At 42.0% G+C, this 21163-nt stretch overlaps 1 protein-coding gene across 3 annotated transcripts; it reads left to right on the top strand.

Moving 5' to 3' along the window:
- The first annotated feature begins 6702 nt into the window (after positions 1 to 6702).
- On the top strand, positions 6703 to 20475 carry LOC110386884 (uncharacterized). Of its 3 annotated transcripts, XM_062672730.1 has the most exons (7): positions 6703 to 6882; positions 8568 to 8625; positions 8695 to 8732; positions 16279 to 16309; positions 18857 to 19036; positions 19344 to 19451; positions 20424 to 20475. In XM_062672730.1, exons 1-7 carry the CDS (start codon positions 6719 to 6721, stop codon positions 20442 to 20444), a joined length of 600 nt encoding a protein of 199 aa, XP_062528714.1. In that variant the 5' UTR covers positions 6703 to 6718; the 3' UTR covers positions 20445 to 20475. The 3 variants fall into 3 exon arrangements, 2 of the variants coding, with proteins under 2 accessions (XP_062528714.1, XP_062528715.1); XM_062672731.1 differs by lacking the exons at positions 8695 to 8732; positions 16279 to 16309; XR_009975072.1 differs by lacking the exons at positions 6703 to 6882; positions 8568 to 8625; positions 8695 to 8732; positions 19344 to 19451; positions 20424 to 20475 and adding an exon at positions 18015 to 18036 and having other exon boundaries at positions 9150 to 16309; positions 18857 to 18892.
- The last annotated feature ends 688 nt before the right edge of the window (positions 20476 to 21163 follow it).

Raw genomic sequence — 21163 nt, 5'->3', positions numbered from 1 at the left:
CGTTTATACTGTTGAAATATTTTTATAGCGTTGGTGAGTGAATAACCGCCACGCCCTCTAGTTACTTAAGTTGTTACCGGAACCTAGAGAAATTACTATGTGACTACTGTAACCTACCTTGAGGTACGGAGATAAATTACTAATTATATTACATCACGCCTATCTTGTCTCTAGAACCAGAACACATAACGACCTAGTGGCAGAATTAAGCAAGATGTAGTAACATTATTGTCCATAGTCACATTGCTCTGTCTCTAGCAATAAATAAACGCTGTCTCAAATTCATTTTATGAATCAGTATGAACAAAGCAAATATACCATTAAAAAGTGCCCTGTCTTTAGCAATAAATAAACGCTGCCTCAAATTCAATTTTCGAATCACTATGAACAAACCAAATTTAAAAAAAATCGGTTGTCTGTAAAGTCGGTTTACTGACGATAGTTCAACGTGACAAGGTCATAAGAAAATACTGAAGGAATGGTTTCATTTTTCAAAAGAAATTTTTAATTTTATATCTTTGATAGAGATTTTGTATGGACAATGGACACCACATTCACTTTTCACTGAACTTCATACTTGACGAAAACATATGTAAATGTATTATTGTATAGCAGCTGTCAACGCGGATGCATCACTCACTCAAGTAGGAGAGAGACAGATGTCGAACGCTGCCGAACGCAGAGGCCGATTGTGCCTCTTTGTCGCTCGTTGCGCGCTCTCGCTTGCACTTCAAGCCTTAAATGGAACGCCTCAATGAGTCATGTTTTTTCGTGCGTGCAGCCGGCTCCATCGAATTATAATAAAAAAAAAAAAAAAAAAAAAAAAAAAAAAAAAAAAAAAAAAAAAAAAAAAAAAAAAAAAAAAAAAAAAAAAAAAAAAAAAAAGACATTGTCACGTCAAAAGCAAAACTTATTATATAAAAATAACTCAGTTCTTCACCACAGGATTTCAGCTCATCTACAATGCAGAGATTGGAATAGCCATATCTTTCTACTGGCTTTCTCTTGCGCTTACCAAGCTCCTGTAAGTTTTGAATATTTTCTTCTAAAATGGAATCTAAGGTTGACTCATTTTCACTTTCATACACCGATTGATATGAATCTTCGTGGGAGCTTGATGAGTCATAAATATATGTAGGATCGTTAGCGTCTATAGTTGAATTTTCTGATATGCTTCTCTCTTTCTCTGAATTTTCAACTTTCTCCAACACTTTTTCATTATTTACTACTACCTGAGCTGTGTCCGAGTGTTCTTTCTCTATTATAATGACGTCCCTGCTCGTAGTAATCTTCCTGGTTTTGGGGTTATATAGTCTGTAACCTTTCACGTTATCCGGATAACCAACTAGAATTAATTTGTCAGCCTTCTTATCCCATTTTTGTCTTTGTACTTTGGGAACATGCACCATTACTTTACTTCCAAAAATCCTGACATAGCTCAAATCTGGCTTCTTGCCTGTCCACTTCTCATATGGTGTCATCATGCCTAGACTGACAGCTGGCATTCTATTCATTAGGTATACTGCAGTATTTACTGCTTCACCCCAAAAACTTTTGTCGAGATCTGATTCAAACAGTAAACATCTAGCCCGTTCAACTACAGTTCTGTTGAACCTTTCTGAGAGTCCATTCTGTTGTGGAGTGTGAGGATTAGTCTTCTGATGGATGATTCCAGTTTGTTTTAAGAAGTGTTCCATCTCTTGTGAACAAAACTCACCTCCGTTATCGAAATGCTGGAATACTTGGTTCTTTTCCTTCAAGAAATAGACATAAGTCATTCTGCTGGCATCATCTATGAACAGAAGAAAGTACTTTGCTTGACCAATTGATTTGGTCTCCATCGGCCCACATAAATCTGAGTGTATTACTTCTAGTAGTATATCACTTCTATGATTAGCAGATGGGAAAGGGAAACGAGCCTGTTTGCCCTCACAGCACACTTCACAGTTCTTGATCTGAATATCAGCTTTCTTATCAAAAGTAACCCCTTTCACAGCACCTTCTTTCATCATTTCTAAAGATTTACTGTTTACATGTCCTAGTCTTCTATGCCACATTGTCATGGCCAATAATGCACTCTCTGGTCTTTGTATTTGTAGTTTGTACACACCATTAGTTAAGTTTGCAATTCCTATAAGCTCATTTACTGGATTATATATTAAACAAACATCCTTCTTAAATGACACTTTGTTGCCATTTGCTATCAGTTGACTTACCGATAATAAGTTTGTCGTGAGCTTCGGTATGTATAAAACATTCTTTACAATGACATCATACTGAGAACCATTTACAATCGTGGTTATCTGTGTTTCACCAACACTCACAACAGGCACAGTCATTTGATTTGCAACTACTATTTCTTTGTTTTCATGCACGGGTCTATTTAACTGTAAACAATCTCGACTTGCCGTCATGTGTGCACTTGCACCTGAATCGACGTACCAGTCTTTTGTACTAAAATTTCCGTTAAAAAATGCAGCACTAAAAGCATTTAAGGTTTTCTTTGTTTTTAGTTCGGGACATTTATTTTTAAAATGCCCTATTTTCTTGCAATTATAACATTTTATTTGTTTACCGCCATTTGAACTTGCACTGTCATTTCTGTCACTATTTGACGTTGACGTTTGCGATTTCACACCACGGTTAGTGTTTCCACTTTTCCACCGCTGTTGTTTTGACCAAAATGCAGAATCTTTTTCAGTAGTACCCACCTCCTCACACATATCGAGCAATTTTGTCTTAATGACGTCAGCGCTAATGGCGATTCCTGAATGCTCGATCGCCATTATCATAGGTGAAAACTTATCTGAGAGTCCCGCCAAAAGTAATGACCCAATCCACTCATCTGTGATTTCGAATCCTGTGCCCTTCAATTTCTGCGCAGTTTCAACTATTTGAGATACGTAGCTTGTCATCGAATCACAGTTTTCGAGGCGAACTGAAATTAACGTTCGAAGCAAACTGATTTTTCGTTGATACCCGGTGTCATCGAACAATTGTTTCAATTTATTCCATACACCGATTACTGTAGTCTCACTCTTGATATGCGCGTATAATGAAGAGTCAATAGTCATGACGAGTTTGGCTTTGGCTTTTTTCATCTCAGCTTCACTCATTTCTGCGGAAAGGTTCTCCAAGTCAATGCCTTCGAGCAGCAAAAAATTACTTGTTGCGAACGCCCAATCATCGTAATTTTCGCAACCTTTGAGTTTCGGCACATTAACTAGGTAGCCCGACGTCGACATAATTCACTTTTAGGAAACTATTGCACTGAATAACTTCTAATAATTTGTTAAAAGTGGGACTGGGCCCATAACCTAATGAAACACGCTCGGAGGTTGTTCACAGACTAACTGTATTTTATTCTTACAATAGACAATTAAAATGAGGTGTGCCAAACATTTGCTAATAGATGTCGTTACTAGTATTTAACACAACATTATTTTGATACTAACTTTAACAATACGGGCGAACAAAATTAATGTTCAATATTTGCAATGAACAAGTTCGAATGATTATTTAAATTCTAAGTCGCAACACTAAGCAAAGTCTATATCGATTATGCAGTAAGCTCGTTACCTCCGTCTGTAGGAAGAGGCAACACGCCGTTAACTCTATTAACCCTATATAAGTGTTAATAGAGTATATAAGTAGTTAGTACACAGTTGCTTGAGATGATGCGTTTCGGCGCCAAGTTATTGGATTTCTACGTGCCAGAACCAAATTTTGTCAGCAAATTTGTTTGGTCCAAAATTTTAAATTTTAAATAACTCTGCGATCTGGATTGCGCGGTATCGGTTTGTAAACCACCCAGATCTTCCCTTCGTCATAAAGTATGACTGTGGGAGTCATCTGAGAATGGCCAGCACCGTTCTTCGAATAGTACAATTGGAGAGGCCTATGTTCAGCAACGGACTGCTATAGGCTGATGATGATGATGATGACGATGTACTAGTAATTTTACTCTCGAAATGTCGCATTAATATCTTCAACGTTTTCAAGTTGCTTTCCTCTGTTTTCCATAAGAGTGAATGTTACATTATTAGCTTTTAAAAGCATCTCAGATCGAAAAGTTTTGGGGTGTAGCCCTGATCAAGAAACCATTCATCAAGTATATACCCTAAACTCGGCTACCCTCTGAGGGAAACCCTTTTCGAAGGCATTTTAATTTAATTAGAGGAGATTAATTATATAAACAAGGAAAACATCAAATGGTGATTAAAAGGAAATGGCTTTTCTCCAAAAAACCTACCACGGGATCCGAGGCTGAGTCAGTATGTTTGTCAAAGTGTTTGGCATTCTACTTCTTATGTCGTTTGTGTTTCCGATACCAGCTACACAGGACAACGTTCTAGTTTTTTTTTTTTATTGCTTAGATGGGTGGACGAGCTCACAGCCCACCTGGTGTTAAGTGGTTACTGGAGCCCATAGACATCCACAACGTAGACGCGCCACCCACCTTGAGATACAAGTTCTAAAGTCTCAGTATAGTTACAACGGCTGCCCCACACTTCAAACCGAAACGCATTACTGCTTCACGGCAGAAATAGGCAGGGCGGTGGTACCTACCCGCGCAGTCTCACAAGTGGTCCTACCACCAGTAAAAATAGTTAAGATAGTTGACAATGACACGTTTAAAGATATGCCAAGCGTTTGTTTCAATCTTAACTTTAGCTTTTCATTGCCTAGATACGTGGACGAGCTCACGGCTTACATGATGTAGAGTGGCTACTATATCGCATTGATGTCACAATATAACTACGGTCATTTTCGGTAAGCAGCCGCTTGGCTGTGCCTCTGACTTGGCTGATGTTCATGGGCGACGGTAGCTACAAGGCCAAAAATAAACCCAAACACGAAGTCCAATTTTGTACTGTATAATGCTACACTCCAAACTAGAACATATGACTGTTTGGGGGTAATAGCATTCACCACTCGTATTGACTCACAAGACATGGTATATCGCTAAAGATAATCATTCTTAGTAAGGTATGTTTATAATTAACCGCACCACAAGACGCAATGTCTAGACGACTGGACCACAAGATAATCAACACGATGTTCTTGAAACATAAGATTTAACACTTGAATTACCGCGTAGTGTGAGCACGTAATCTTACAGATCGAGACGAGTTATAAATTTGCTAGTAAAATATGCAGAAAAGGCGATACGCAAACTAGGTGGCTTTTCACTTTGACGGAAAAGTCTAGTACGGCTTAAGGACTTTGTTTAATTGATTCAAATACAAGTGGTTCAGTTTTGGTTACTGTTCACTAATTAATGATCGGAAACGAATCGTATAGTGGCAGTAAAAAAACGGGACAGAATAATTTAAATTAAAAAGTAATTGAATTTTTTTTAAGCTATTGCATAGATTTTATCGCGGGCCTTGAGCGCGGCTTGTGAGCAGAATCATGAAATTCCGTAACGAAAAAAACCTTCCACCCCTCACTACGCCTACTGTGTAGCTCGCGTTCAACACATTCACACGTTGCGCTTGTGTAGTGTTTAAAGTAAGAAATCTAAGCACCGATTTATGTACTATCAAAATATGTGATATAATTTCGTGGGTAACACAACGATAGCGTGATTCAGCTTTTGCGTCAAGCGCTATCTATCGGCGACAAACGGAATTGTAAAATAGAAAATTATATCACATTACAATGCGTTGGGAGTGACATTTTCTATCGATTTTTTTTAATGTTTAGATGGGTGGATGAGCTTACAGCCCACCTGCTCTTAAGTGGTTACTGGAGCCCTATGGCTACTACTGGACATCTACAACGTAAATACGCCACCCATCTTGAGATATAAGTTCTAAGACCTCGATATAAATACAACGGCTGCCCCAGTCTTCAAACCGAAACGCATTACTGCTTCACAACAGAAATAGGCAGGGTGGTGGTACCTACCCGCGGGGACTCATAATAGGTCCTACCACCAGTGAATAGTCAATTTATACCACAACAAATAAGTATCCACTTAAAAAGGTGGTTAATTAACAAGAGACATACTGAGTAGCATACTGACTTCGTGCCTATACGAAAACGTCGAACAACACTTCAACTTAAGTACAAAGTAGGTATATTTGAACCAGTACCTACGCTAATTACATACACTAGATGGTGACCGAGCTTTGATCGTTTTTTTTTTTTATATCGGCATCTTGTTTTGTCTTTAAAGCAGTTAGTTGCTCACAATTAAGAAAAATAGTATTAATATTCGCCAATAGATGTCGCGAAGAGTCATAAAGTTGATTATCGATAAAGTTGATTATTGAAAATACGAATAAAACAACAATTTCTGAAAATAAATCGTAGCTAGATCGATTTATCAGATTCAGATTACATATATATACAAGAATTGCTCGTTTAAATAAGATAAGATTAGGCACAGAAAAGTCCAGTATTCGTAGATGTTCAAAGCAGGCCATGTTTAGTGATATCTTGTGACACCTAAGACAATCATCAGCCGTAAGAAGCAGATGGGAGGCTATCTAGCTCACACCAACTTAATAAAAAAAAATTATTGCCCTCGTAGGCAGACGAGCATACGGCCCACCTGATGGTGAGTGTTTACCGTCGCCCATGGACTTCAGCAATGCCAGGGGCAGAGCCAAGCCGCTGCCTACCACTAATAATAATCGAACATGAAACCATCACACAAACAATATTGGGTTAAATTTAACTTTTTCAGAACGACGATAACGCTGGAGTCATGGGAACACCAGACGACTTCGAACAGCTGCCGGGGGCACAGCCTCTCCAAGCAGGGTTGATATTACTGAAGCCGTCAAGAGGTGATCTGATATCACCAGCAAAACTTCCCTACAAAGATGACACGAACTTAGTATATGGAAATACAGACAACCTTGGCATAACGTAAGCTTTAAATTGTCTTGTTATTGTCAATTACTGTCAGTAAATTGCAGGCACATATATATATATATGTTGGCACGCGCCAGGGATGGCTGAGCGGTAGATTCCGTCATCACTCGTATTCGATTGAACTCAGTTTAGTCAATAAAACTTTTCAATAATAATGATTGAAACTCAACACACACAACTTTGACAATGACAGGGTAAACCGACAGTTTCGTTCCACATACCGACAGACCGACTGACTGACTGACTGACTGAGACGGACGGAATGACTGTCTGACACGGAATGCCACGACTCTGTCTACGTACCGCCATTTTATACTGTGGCGTTACGGAGTCTACCCTTCATTTTGTGATATTTATCAAAACAACATTTCATCATCTAAAATAATAATCAAAACCACCGTCTTAATATTACTAAAAGTCGTTATCCACGACATATACATTTGACTTTAAACAAACGACTCAAAAGGTTTTGTCAGCAGTGCTCACAATGAAATTCAGTAAATAGGTATAATGTGTGTATGTATAAATATTTATTTAATTGTCAAGATGGGTGAGTGATGGGGACGTGGTCACCGTAGCTCACAAACATTACCCACCTTGAGACATGAAGTCAAAGTCGCAACTGAATTGTACTCCTATAACGGAAAGGAGAAATCGTGGACTAAAGAAGTCGTCGTGGCCTAAAGGATAAGACGTCCGGTGCATTCGTATGTAGCGATGCACCGGTGTTCGAATCCCGCAGTCGGGTATCAATCTAATGAAATACGTACTTAACAAATGTTCAAGATTGACTTCTACGGTGAAGGAATAACATCGTGTAATAAAAAACTAACCTGCAAAATTATTATTTGCGTAATCACTGGTGGTAGGACCTCGCGTGAGTCCGCACGGGTAGGTACCACCACCCCGCCTATTTCTGCCGTGAAGCAGTAATGCGTTTCGGTGTGAAGGGTGGGATAGCCGTTGTAACTATACTGAGACTTTAAAACTTATATCTCAAGGTGGGTGGCGCATTTACATTGTAGTTGTCTATGGGCTCCAGTAACCACTTAACACTAGGTGGGTTGTGAGCTCGTCCAACTACGTAAGCAATAGAAAAAAAAGGATTAGCCTGGTGCATTCGTATCGAGCGATGCGACTGAGCTTGTGTTCGAATCCCGCAGGCGTTCACCAATTTTTGTAATGATATACGTACCTAATAAATGCTTACGATTGACTACCAAAGTGAAGGAGTAACATCGTGTATTAAAAAAAAAACTTTTGGTAGGTAAGATGTCCGGTGCATTCGTATGTAGCGATGCACCGGTGTTCGAATCCCGCAGGCGGGTACCAATTTTTCTAATGAAATACGTACTTAACAAATGTTCACGATTGACTTCCACGGTGAAGGAATAACATCGTGTAGTAAATGCCAACCTGCAAAATTATAATTTGCGTAATCACTGGTGGTAGGACCTCTTGTGAGTCCGCACGGGTAGATACCATCACCCGGCCCGTTTCTGCCGTGAAGCATTACAGCGTATCTGTTTGAAGATTGAGGCAGCATTTGTACTTTAGAATCTGAGACCTAGACCTCATATCTCAAGTTTGGTGGCGACATTAACGTGGTTTACGTCTGATTAAAATTCTGATCGCAGTAACAAAATTCCATGAAGCCTCTAATTCTGTTTATTTTTCAGATATGGCAAGACCAAAGATCGGTTACTTCATGCGAACTTCCGGAAGGCCGATCTATTAGTAAGTAAAATTCCTTTTAAGTAAACTCCATTGTACTTTAATATTTAATTTCACTTAAATATATTACAGAGAATTTGGAGGGCGATCAAGTCGAATAACTTTAATGGGTTTGTATTAAATTATTCTGTTAAAATATTTAAAAGCAATATTTTCGAAGTTATACTTCTTTAGGCGCGTTATGAAAAATTGATGGGAGTGAAATTTTACGATGCGCGCGCACCGTGACACAAAATTAACAGAATGAAGTTGCCCACTAAATCGCTCATTACAATACGACCGACGTAACTTGGCGATTCTGAATATAGCAGATGAACTTTCCGACCCGTACCGAGAATTACCGAATTTATACGATGTCAAGAAAAGGGATGTCCAATATGCGTGTTTGAGGATGTTGTTTAATCGATTTTTCTTCAAATTGATTAAAATTTAAATAAATAAAAAAAGAAATAAATTTAATAAAAATAAAGTATAACTTCTTACGCGCGTACATAAGTACATCCTTTTTTATTTTATTGCAGAGATGATTAGACGAAATCTCAGCCCACCTGGTGTTAATTGGTTACCAGAGCCCATAGATATCTACGTTAATGCCACCACCTACTTGAGATATGAGTTCTAAGGTCTCGGTATAGTTAAAACAGCTGCCCAACCCTTTAAACGGAAACGCATTAGTGCTTCACGGCTGAAATAGTCAGGATAGGAATATAGTTTAAAAGAGGTTAATAGATCAAGCGTTTCAAAATTCTCTGCTTATATGGTGCTTCATGTTCTTGAATGGAGACCACGCAGCGGACAACGTGGAACGCCCCATGGCTAGGTGGTGCGATGACCTCCGAACGGCCGGCCAGAAGTGGATGAGGAGAGCCGAAGACCGGGCTCAGTGGTGTGTGTTGGGAGTGGCCTATGTCCAGCAGTGGACGACTGTGGGCTGATGATGATGATAGCGATGATGGTGCTGCCTATATGACCGATTTTGACCCATTATAAATTGCTTCGAAGCAGTTACTATATAATTATAATTTGCGTAATTACTGATGTATGACCTCTTGTGAGTCCGCACGGACGCAGAAATAGGCAGGGTGGTGGTATCTATCTACCCGACCGTTTCGGCTTGAAGGGCGGGGTAGCCGTTGTAATCATACTGAGACCTAAGAACTCATATCTCAATGTGAGTGGCAGCATTTACCATCATTCCGATAGAGGCACCCGTCACGTGCGGACGTGCTCATCGACCACTCGATCGCCCGGTCTTTGTTCGCCCGGCTTTTGTTAGCCCGGCCATTGTTCGCGCGGCCTGTGTTCGTGGTACATCTGCCGACTAAGTGCTCTTCCTGGAAGTTTTTATTTGTTTTGTTTCCTTTTGTTGTTTCTGTGTTCGTGGTACATCTGCCGACAAACTGTTTTCCTGGAAGTGTTTAATTGTTCTGTTTCTTTTTGTTATTTCCGTTTTGTTGTGTTTTTTCTTTGTCCTGTAGTAATCGTGCCGCATCGCCACCTGTGTTTAATAGAACCGCTCAGGTCCGAGTAGTTGGGGCCTCGCCGCAAGGCGAGTGTTTTCAAGACCTGGGGCCGCCCCACCTGGGCACTCAGCGATCATGGACGCTGTATTCGCGGAATTCCTCCGACTTCGCCACCCACAGCTCGCCTCAGATTTTCTGGCCTTCAAGGCCGATCACACCGCGAGCCCTCTCGTGGACTCCGCCGAGCTCGCTGCTCCTGCGTCGCCTGTACCTGCGTGCAAAGCTTCTGCATCGAGCACCGCAGCCTCCGTCGTGCCTGCCGTTCCCACGTCGCCTATACTGGCGAGTAAAACTGCTGCGTCGTCTGCCGTGGCCACCGTTCCAGCAGCGCGATCATCCGCAGGCTCCGTCGTGCCCTCCAAAACACCTGCTCGTAGGTCACCTGCGCCCGCCTCCTCGTCCTCCGACTCTGACTCGGAGATGGAGGTCGACCTCGCTCCCGCCTCATCGACGGATGGATTCACCCTGGTACAAAAGGGTAAGAAGCGTGCCGCGGAGTCTCGAGCTCCCGCGGCCGCTAAAATTAGTAAAGCCGCGAACGCGTCGCGCCCCCGCCCTCAGACTCCCGTTGCGCCTCCAGCCCGTGCCACTCCGTCGCCGCGTCCGGTGGCACAAAATAAAACCCAGACCCCTCCCCCGGTTATCCTTCAAGAGAAGGCAGCTTGGGATCGAGTTTCTCTGGCCCTTAAGGCCAAAAATATCAACTTCACGAATGCCCGTAACCTCGCGAACGGCATTCAAATTAAGGTTCGAACACCCGACGACCATAGGGCCCTCTCTTCTTACCTCCGTAAGGAACGTATAAGTTTCCACACGTATACGCTCCAGGAGGAGCGCGAACTCCGTGCCGTCATACGTGGCATCCCTAAAGAGTTGGATGCCGAGCTAGTCAAGGCCGACCTTCTCGAACAAGGCCTACCGGTTAACTCCGTACACCGCATGCACACAGGTCGCGGAAGGGAGCCATATAACATGGTTCTCGTCGCCCTCCAGCCTACCCCCGAGGGTAAGCAAATATTCAACATCCGAACGGTCTGTAGCCTTTCCGGAATCGCCGTCGAAACCCCACACAAGAAAGGCACACCTAGCCAGTGCCATAACTGCCAATTATACGGGCATTCTTCCCGTAACTGTCACGCGCGCCCCCGATGCGTCAAGTGTTTAGGAGATCACGCCACGGCCCTCTGCACTCGCGATCAAAAAACCGCGACGGAACCGCCTAGCTGCGTCCTGTGTCGTACACAGGGTCACCCCGCAAATTACCGCGGATGCCCCCGAGCCCCGAAAATAAATCGCCGCGTCGCCCGCCAAAACCGCCTCCGAGCTTCCGGCCCAGACATCAAAGCCTCGGCACCCTCTGTGTCGCAGGCTAAGCCAGCGTTCGTTCCGGCGCCGGTACCCAGTGTCTCGGCTTGGGCGAAACCGCTGCCGTACATGAACACGGTTACAACTCCCTCCTCCGCGATTCGTCCCGCCCCCGCAACTCGTCCCTCTCCCGCGGCTTGCCCTCCGACCGCGTCCGACAATCTCGCTTTAGCGATCGACTTCTTTCAGTCGATCAACTTTGAGCGCGTTAACGCTTTGGGCGACGCCATTCGCACTGCCTCCACTGCACAACACTTTATCGCCGTTGTGCAAGAATACGCCGACGTATACGCGTCATTAAATACGTACGTCCTCCCCTCACTCCGCCGGTAATCAATGGCGTATATAAGTAGAATAAAGCCCCTATCCGTAACGATAGGATTTTTTAACGCTTACGGTCTCGCAAATCAACGTGATCAGGTTTCTGACTTTTTGCGTGACCATCAAATTGATATCTTTTTAGTGCAGGAAACCCTACTTAAGCCCGCGCGCCGTGACCCTAAAATCGCGAACTATAACATGGTCAGGAACGACAGGCTCTCTGCTCGTGGTGGTGGTACCGTCATTTACTATAGAAGAGCCCTGCATTGCGTCCCGCTCGATTCTCCCGCGCTCGCTAATATCGAAGCATCAGTGTGCCGAATCTCACTGACGGGACACGCGCCGATCGTTATCGCGTCCGTTTATCTTCCACCGGATAAGATCGTTCTAAGCAGTGATATCGAGGCGCTGCTCGGCATGGGAAGCTCTGTCATTCTGGCGGGCGACCTAAATTGTAAACACATCAGGTGGAACTCACACACCACAACCCCGAATGGCAGGCGGCTTGACGCGTTAGTCGATGATCTCGCCTTCGATATCGTCGTTCCGCTAACACCGACTCACTACCCGCTAAATATCGCGCATCGCCCGGCTATACTCGACATAGCGTTATTAAAAAACGTAACTCTGAGCTTACACTCGATCGAAGTAGTTTCAGAGTTAGATTCAGGCCACCGTCCCGTCGTTATGAAGCTCGGTCGCGCTCCCGACTCTGTTCCCGTCACGAGGACTGTGGTGGATTGGCACACGCTGGGCATCAGCCTGGCTGAATCTGATCTACCATCGCTCCCGTTTAACCCGGACTCTACCCCGTCTCCTCAGGATACCGCTGAAGCCATAGACATCTTAACGTCACACATCACCTCGACATTAGATAGGTCATCGAAGCAAGTTGTAGCGGAGGACTTCCTTCACCGCTTCAAATTGCCCGACGATATTAGGGAACTCCTTAGAGCTAAGAACGCCTCGATCCGCGCCTACGATAGGTATCCTACCGTGGATAATCGTATTCGAATGCGTGCCCTACAACGCGACGTAAAGTCTCGCATCGCCGAAGTCCGAGATGCCAGATGGTCTGATTTCTTAGAAAGACTCGCGCCCTCCCAAAGGTCTTACTACCGCTTAGCTCGTACTCTCAAATCGGATACGGTAGTAACTATGCCCCCCCTCGTAGGCCCCTCAGGCCGACTCGCGGCGTTTGATGATGACGAAAAAGCAGAGTTGCTGGCCGATACATTGCAAACCCCAGCGGCGTGCACTGGGTTTGAGTGCTGACTCAATCCGTGGACCCTGTTCATGTAGAATTAGTAGACAGTGAGGTAGAACGCAGAGTCACCCCGATGGAAGTTAAAGACTTGATCAAAGACCTACGTCCTCGCAAGGCTCCCGGTTCCGACGGTATATCCAACCGCGTTATTAAACTTCTACCCGTCCAACTCATCGTGCTGTTGGCATCTATTTTCAATGCCGCTATGGCGAACTGTATCTTTCCCGCGGTGTGGAAAGAAGCGGACGTTATCGGCATACATAAACCCGGTAAACCAAAAAATCATCCGACGAGCTACCGCCCGATTAGCCTCCTCATGTCTCTAGGCAAACTGTGTGAGCGTCTGCTCTACAAACGCCTCAGAGACTTCGTCTCATCCAAGGGCATTCTCATCGATGAACAATTCGGATTCCGTACAAATCACTTATGCGTTCAACAGGTGCACCGCCTCACGGAGCACATTCTTGTGGGGCTTAATCGACGAAAACCGTTATACACGGGAGCTCTCTTCTTCGACGTCGCAAAAGCGTTCGACAAAGTCTGGCACAACGGTTTGATTTTCAAACTATTCAACATGGGTGTGCCGGATAGTCTCGTGCTCATCATACGGGACTTCTTGTCGAACCGCTCTTTTCGATATCGAGTCGAGGGAACCCGCTCCTCCCCACGACCTCTCACAGCTGGAGTCCCGCAAGGCTCTGTTCTTTCACCCCTCCTATTTAGCTTATTCGTTAACGATATTCCCCGGTCGCCGCCGACCCATTTAGCTTTATTCGCCGACGACACGACTGTTCACTATTCCAGTAGAAACAAGTCCCTAATCGCGAAGAAGCTTCAGAGCGCAGCCCTAGCCCTAGGACAGTGGTTCCGAAAATGGCGCATAGACATCAACCCAGCGAAAAGTACTGCGGTGCTATTTCCCGTATTAGGAGGAGGAATCTCACACCCCCGATTACTCTCTTTAGTCAATCCATACCCTGGGCAAGGAAGGTCAAGTACCTGGGCGTTACCCTGGATGCATCGATGACATTCCGCCCGCATATAAAATCAGTCCGTGACCGTGCCGCGTTTATTCTCGGTAGACTCTACCCCATGATCTGTAAGCGGAGTAAAATGTCCCTTCGGAACAAGGTGACACTTTACAAAACTTGCATAAGGCCCGTCATGACTTACGCGAGTGTGGTGTTCGCTCACGCGGCCCGCACACACATAGACACCCTTCAATCTCTACAATCCCGCTTTTGCAGGTTAGCCGTCGGAGCTCCGTGGTTCGTGAGGAACGTTGACCTACATGACGACCTGGGCCTCGAATCTATACAGAAATACATGAAGTCAGCGTCGGAACGGTACTTCGATAAGGCTATGCGTCATGATAATCTCCTTATCGTAGCCGCCGCTGACTACTCCCCGAATCCTGATCATGCAGGAGCCAGTCACCGTCGACGCCCTAGACACGTCCTTACGGATCCATCAGATCCAATAACCTTTACACTAGACGCCTTCAGCTCTAGGAGCAGGCTTAGGGACCTCGGTAACCGTACTCGTCGAACTCGACAAAGAGTTCGCCGTGCAACCTAACCCATGAATCAGCTCGCTGAGTTTCTCGCCGGATCTTCTCAGCGGGTCGCGATTCCGATCCGGTAGTAGATTCATTCGCGAAGCAGCTACTCTTGAGTTGTTAGGTCTCCTTCGGAGGCGCTCGGGCAGCTGTTAGCAAATCCCACCCCTCCTGGCTGAGCCTTTGCTCGCCCACCTGTCCTGGTGAAACTGGAAAGGCCTCCGGGCCACCAGTAATCCTTCAATAATAAATTTAAAAAAAAGCATTTACCATAATAAAAAAAATGGTTCGTGAATCCGATAGACGAAATACGGAGACTTGTATTGCAGCGCAATATAACGAAATGATAATTTATACTTAATTATTATTGTGTCAAAAATGATCGTCAATATAGAGCTATATTCCAAATTAGGATTCTTTAATAAATAAAAATTCTAGATTTTTATTTTTAATAATAAAATATAACCTTTAGTATTCACAGGAATAAACCCTTAGTAAGTTAAACATTTTACGATATTACTTCTAGTAAAGCCTATATCTTCGGTATAACTACTTATATTAATCTATAACTTTCTTGGCATTGTTTTTCTTTAATAACAATCACGCTTGCAGATATTTTTTTTATATGGATCTGAGACTTTAGTCATTTATGTCAGTATCATTAAAATAGTATACAACAGTAATTTAATAGTAACAGTATTAAAAACATTCATTTAATTTTATTAAACCATTTCCTTCAGTTATCATTCGTTTAAAAATTCAACTAAATTAGCTTAAATAAAGTTAAATATTATAAAAAAATGGACACTCACTAATTTGATTTTTAAGAAGCCATGGTTTCGTAAAAAACCTTTTACCTTGTATGGTAAAAGCGATATGTTATTATTCTATCTCATATCAGTTGTTTATATTCTTAAGCTTTAAGTCAAAATTTTGTTACAAGCTTAGAGAATTCTAATGTCATTTAATTACTACTCGTAGGTCCATAGAACGCCTCGTTGTACAGGGAAGGGTTGATGGTGGGAGGTCACCAATGCGGTGGACCGACCAAATTAAAACTTTTTTTATTCCTTAATTGAGTGGACGAGCTCACAGCCCACCTGGTGTTAAGTGGTTACTGGAGCCCATAGACATCTACAATATCAATGATGCCACCCACATTGAGATATGAATTCAAGGTCTCAGTATAGTTACTACGGCTGCCCAACCCTTCAAACCGAAATGCATTACTGCTTCACGGCAGAAATAGGCGGGGTGGTGGTACCTACCCGTGCGGACTCACAAAAGGTCCTACCACCAGTAACTGCAGTGGTAGGTCGCCTAAATGAGTGCAGTAGAATGGCCTTGAGCAGGGCGAGATGGTGGGACATCATCATGTCTGCCCCTTCCAACACTACATGACGATCACGACCACTCTGTCAAGAGTGACACGATTGAGAAGAAGAAGAAGAAGGTTAAAATAATTATATATTCAAAAGTTTTATTTCGCAGATAATAATGGACCTTCGAAATTCAAATACAAAGTAGGTACTTTGATAACTTAAAAACTTTTTAGGAATGTTTTTTTTAAAGTTGAAATGGAAAGGGATAATTAAGCTAATATAATTTAACTAATCGAACAGATTTGGACCACCGAAAGAAGATTACATACAGGTAAGTTTTTCTATAATTATATTTAGTATAATGAAGTATTTAAATTAAATATTACACAAATCATAGTTTAAATTTATTTTGTAGATCCATACCTAAACATAGTACTAAATGCTAAACGAACCAAAAAAATATAATATATCATTGTAGAAAGTTCACCTTTAGTGTGTTTAGTCTTGGCCGAGTTAATGGCGGTGACTGATGAATACACAAGGTCGTTGACCGCGTACTTTCACACGTTTCCATTGCGTGCAATACATAATATATTGCAATTTTAATATTAAATTTTATTGACCGTAATTTGAATACAATTTAGATTTATGACCTCATTTCCGTGGGAAGCCGCATCCTCTAAGCACAACATGGGATTGCATGCTTTTTTTTTTAATGCTTAGATGGATGTACCGGGTGTTAAGTGGTTACTGGAGCCCATAGACATCTACAACGTAAATGGCCACCCACCTTGAGATATAAGTTCTATAGTCTCAATATACAACGGCTGCCGCACCCTTCAAACCGAAACGCATTACTGCTTCACGACAGAAATAGGCGGGATGGTGGTACCTATCCGTACGGTACTCATCCGTTCCGTACTCACAAGAAGTCCTGCCACCAATAAATACTGCTTGTCTGCCTTTTACGATCATAACATTATTCCAAGCAATCTTTTATTGAGAATCGTGCCCGATACTTTTATTTGTTTATGTAAAGGTTAATAGATGTTATGATGCATTTTTCATTTAAGTTTTAGCGACAATACCGCTGCGTTATGGTGGTTTTTTATGCCTACTTATACTAGTAGCTTCAAGAGGTTATTCCAGCTTCACTGGACCTATGATGCTGTCTCTGAATGTTTTGTTATGTATAGTGGACTGCAAAAGTGCATCAATTTAATAACCTATAAGTAACGCCATCTATCGGTTATATTCGATTTAACAACCTATAATTAACGCCATCTATCGGTGATGTTCGAAGCAGCCTGGCGTTCCTGTTTATGGTTGTAGCAGACGTTATTACAACTTTGACCTCACATCTCGGGGTGGGCTACGGCACTCTACCGTTTCTTCCGGAAAGAAATGAGATTATAATATTCTTAAGCATTCTTCTCAAGGCATTAAATTTAAAATTTCACGATTTCATATTTCGTCATACAGGCTATTGAACTTGAAAATAATGCAAACGAGATTACTGATGAGTGAGTTGTTTATTTTCATAGCATGTATGTGTGTGTGTATTTGTCGAAATTTCGAATATTTGTTAGTCAATCAAACTCAAAAATATTGCAGCTGAACAGATTTTAATGGAATTTTTATCATCGTGGATAACATGACCGGAAAACGCCAAATATATCTGCTATAAATTAATACATTTGTATATTTACCACCCGCTGAGTTTCTAGGCGAATCTTCCTAGTTGGTCACGATTCCCATTCGGTGGTAGTAGATTCAGCGAAGGTATTAGGTGTGATATAATTCAAGTGCTAGCAAACGTTTTCAAGCTGAGCCTTGATGAAGCCAGAACAGCCCCTCGACGCTACTGGGAAATAAGTAGGCAAACAACACAACAAACAACAAAAACAAAACAATTCGATGTGCGACATCTCATCACAAAACAAGAAAACAAGCAACACATGCCCGTTCTTTTAAATTAAAAGACTAACTCAGAAAAAATGAGAAATGAATAAAAAAGAGCTTGTTATGTATTTCAGGACAGATTTCGAGATAAATGACGTAAGTTTGATTAATTAACTAGTTAATTCCTCCTCCTCCTTCAGTCGATCGCTTATTGCTGAACATCGTGATGCGCCCGCCTGTGACTTTTTTTTTTAATTTTTAGCCACTTATGTCGGTCAGTGGCACAGTGAAGTGCGTGGCTCAATCTCATGTCCAGACACTCAGACACCGAGCGCCGATTGTCAGTCGGATCATCCGACCTCGCATATTCATTCACTGTACTCATCATTTAAGGTCGGGACATTCTCTAGGGAGATAGTCGTAGTGGTTTCCCCTTGCCTTCTAACTAGTTAATTAGTTAAAGCATTATACAATATCTTACGAATACTAAAACAACATCTAATTTAAACTTTTATAGATAAATATATGTATATAGAACTTAATGTACACTGTAATAGAATAACACGCAATTTGGAATTTGGTAATTTAAGCTTTTCACTCAAGAAAATATTCGTCTAAAAGTGGGTATTTCATTTCTGTATCTGAATTAATGTAATGAATAAATTATGTACCTTCAAAAGAGGCAAAAAGTTTTTGGAACCAACTTCCATATGGGACGATGCAAAGGGGTACCCTAACCGGAAAAAAACGTCCGTAACATAAGATTTTTGTTATTTATGTATAGTCTTAGTATGATGGCTATACAGTGTCTAATATATAGTCTACGTGATGACGGTTATTATTATTATTCATATAAATTGCCGTTTCTTTGTATATTACGACAGGCAAGGACCGATTTTTATCAAGTGACAGATTCAGCTGCCTATTCTTTTGCTATCATCCAATCAAGATATGCCCACTCATTCGAATCCCACAGGAGAAAGTACAAAGAAGATCGCGTAAACACCACAAATCCTCGTTCAGAGACCGAGACTCTATGTACTCGAGTGAATCATCGGACTCATCTTCAAGCTCGTCCGACTTCGAGACGAACCCAGGGAACCCGTACACAATACACGACGACAAATACGAGCAGAACTGGATGTGGAAACATGACGTGAGTATTAAAGCAACAAGCGTTATTTTTTGTGTAAATCTTATTTTTTCGGATCTGCCCTATTTATTTATGCCGCTAAAAAGAATTAAACTTTCGCAGTGTCTTAGCACTTTGGACATAATAGATAATGTCGTCCAAATAGATATTGCAGCGAATTTAGACATGAACTTACCCAGTTACAGGTCTAATGCGAAAATTCATGATTTTTATAAAATACCCGATTCTATATCAACAAAATGATTAGCCATAGCCTAGAGATATTTCATTTTGCCCGAAATTGGAAATTGACAAAATTAACTTTTTGCAGATGGATGGCGAACATATGAACGTAAACCCATACGCTCCCAAACTTCACGATATGAATCCTTCAGGAGCAGATCTATTTTTCGGAAGAAAATGGTGGTATTTCAATCAGGTACACTTTAACTAAAGTACTTCAAGAAAGTTATAGTATAGTCCGAACGCAGAGCTAACACTGACGTTGTCTGATGAGATTGACGGAAAGAATAGCATACGTTTTCTTTGTGTTAGAGTCTGTTTCGTTTTTAAAACTCACTAGAAAATAATAGAAGGCTTTCAGCTTTTACGGATCATTTGGAACCTCCGGGTCTGCGGAGGGACTTCAGGTTCTTCTGTATTCTGTACCGTATGTTCCATGGGGAGTGCTCTGAGGAATTGTTCGAGATTATACCAACGTTTCGTTTTTACCATCGCATCGCCCGCCACCGGAGTAGAGTTCACCCATACTACCTGGATCCACTACGTTCATCCACAATGCGATTCCAGAGATCTTTTTTGCCACGTACCATCCGGCTATGGAATGAGCTCCCCTCCACGGTGTTTCCCGAGCGTTATGACATGTTCTTCTTCAAGCGAGGCTTGTGGAGAGTATTAAACGGTAGGCAGCGGCTTGGCCCTGCCCCTGGCATTGCTGACGTCCATAAGCGACAGTAACCACTCACCATCAGGTGGGCCGTATGCTCGTCTGCCTATAGGGCAATAAATAAATAAAAAAATTACAAAAAACAATATGTATACAGTTTCAAAGTGATTTCAATGCAGGTGTAACTTTTGACCAACCCGCTCATTAAGATGAATTCGTCCATACTATCTGAAACCACTACACCCATCTACAGGGCGTAGGTACTTATAATTAGACGCATCATCTGGCTCTGGCATGAAATGTCCTCAACCGTGTACCCTGATTGCTTAATATTTCCTTCTTCAAATAAAGTTTGTAAAGAGGTATCAGTAGAAGTCAGCCATATTGGTATTTTAATGACCATCAGTGATCTACTATAAGATGGCACGTAAGCTACTTGATCTGTTAAGGCAATAAAAATGCTTTAAATTAGTGTAAGATATTTAAAAAACATATTTTTTTCAGGATGATTACATCCCAATGTGAATCCAATAAACGGAATAAAAACGAAAAAAAACCTTTTATTTGAGTTTACATTTTGTTAATTTAGAGTCCCGTACAATATTCTTCTTGTTTTTAAATTAAATTATTTGTTTATTTTAGACAAATAAAATATTTTTATTTAATATCTCTTTAGTGGTATGCTTGTCTTCTCCATTGCTCTTTAAAGTGCAGAGACGTGGACACTCAAAGCCGCAGATAGGCAGAGAATCGACGCTTTTGAGATGTGGTGCTGGCGACGTATGCTACGAATACCATGGACGGCCCGCCGCACCAACATATCTATTCTCAGGCGGTTAAAAATAGAAAAAATTCAACGTCTATCCACAATCTGCCTACAAAGAATATTGCGGTATTTTGGTCATGTTGCACGTAGGGATACCAGCAATTTGGGATCGATGGAGACAGTTGGTTGACGAAATCGGACGGAGTCACGATCCTCAGCAGTGAGGAACCGATCGAAGAGAGAGAGAGAGTGGTATGCTTTACTGGTATCTCTTTAGTATATGCATATTTTACGCTCCGAAAAATATCGTAGACGGCAGGTAATAAATGAAAATAGCAAATTTCTCAGTTACGAAAGACTAAGGCCTGTATTCATTGAGAAAATAGGTTACGTACCAGACGTTTCTTTAGCGAAGATACGTGTCGATCGTTCTACGTAGCACAGGACATTATTCACATTTTATAGCTAAAAAAAATTA

This window comes from Bombyx mori, chromosome 15 (genome assembly GCF_030269925.1).
Source record: "Bombyx mori chromosome 15, ASM3026992v2".
NCBI classification, from domain to species: Eukaryota; Metazoa; Arthropoda; class Insecta; order Lepidoptera; family Bombycidae; genus Bombyx; species Bombyx mori.
Note: the sequence above shows the minus strand (reverse complement) of the source record. Positions and strands in the feature narration are given on the sequence as shown.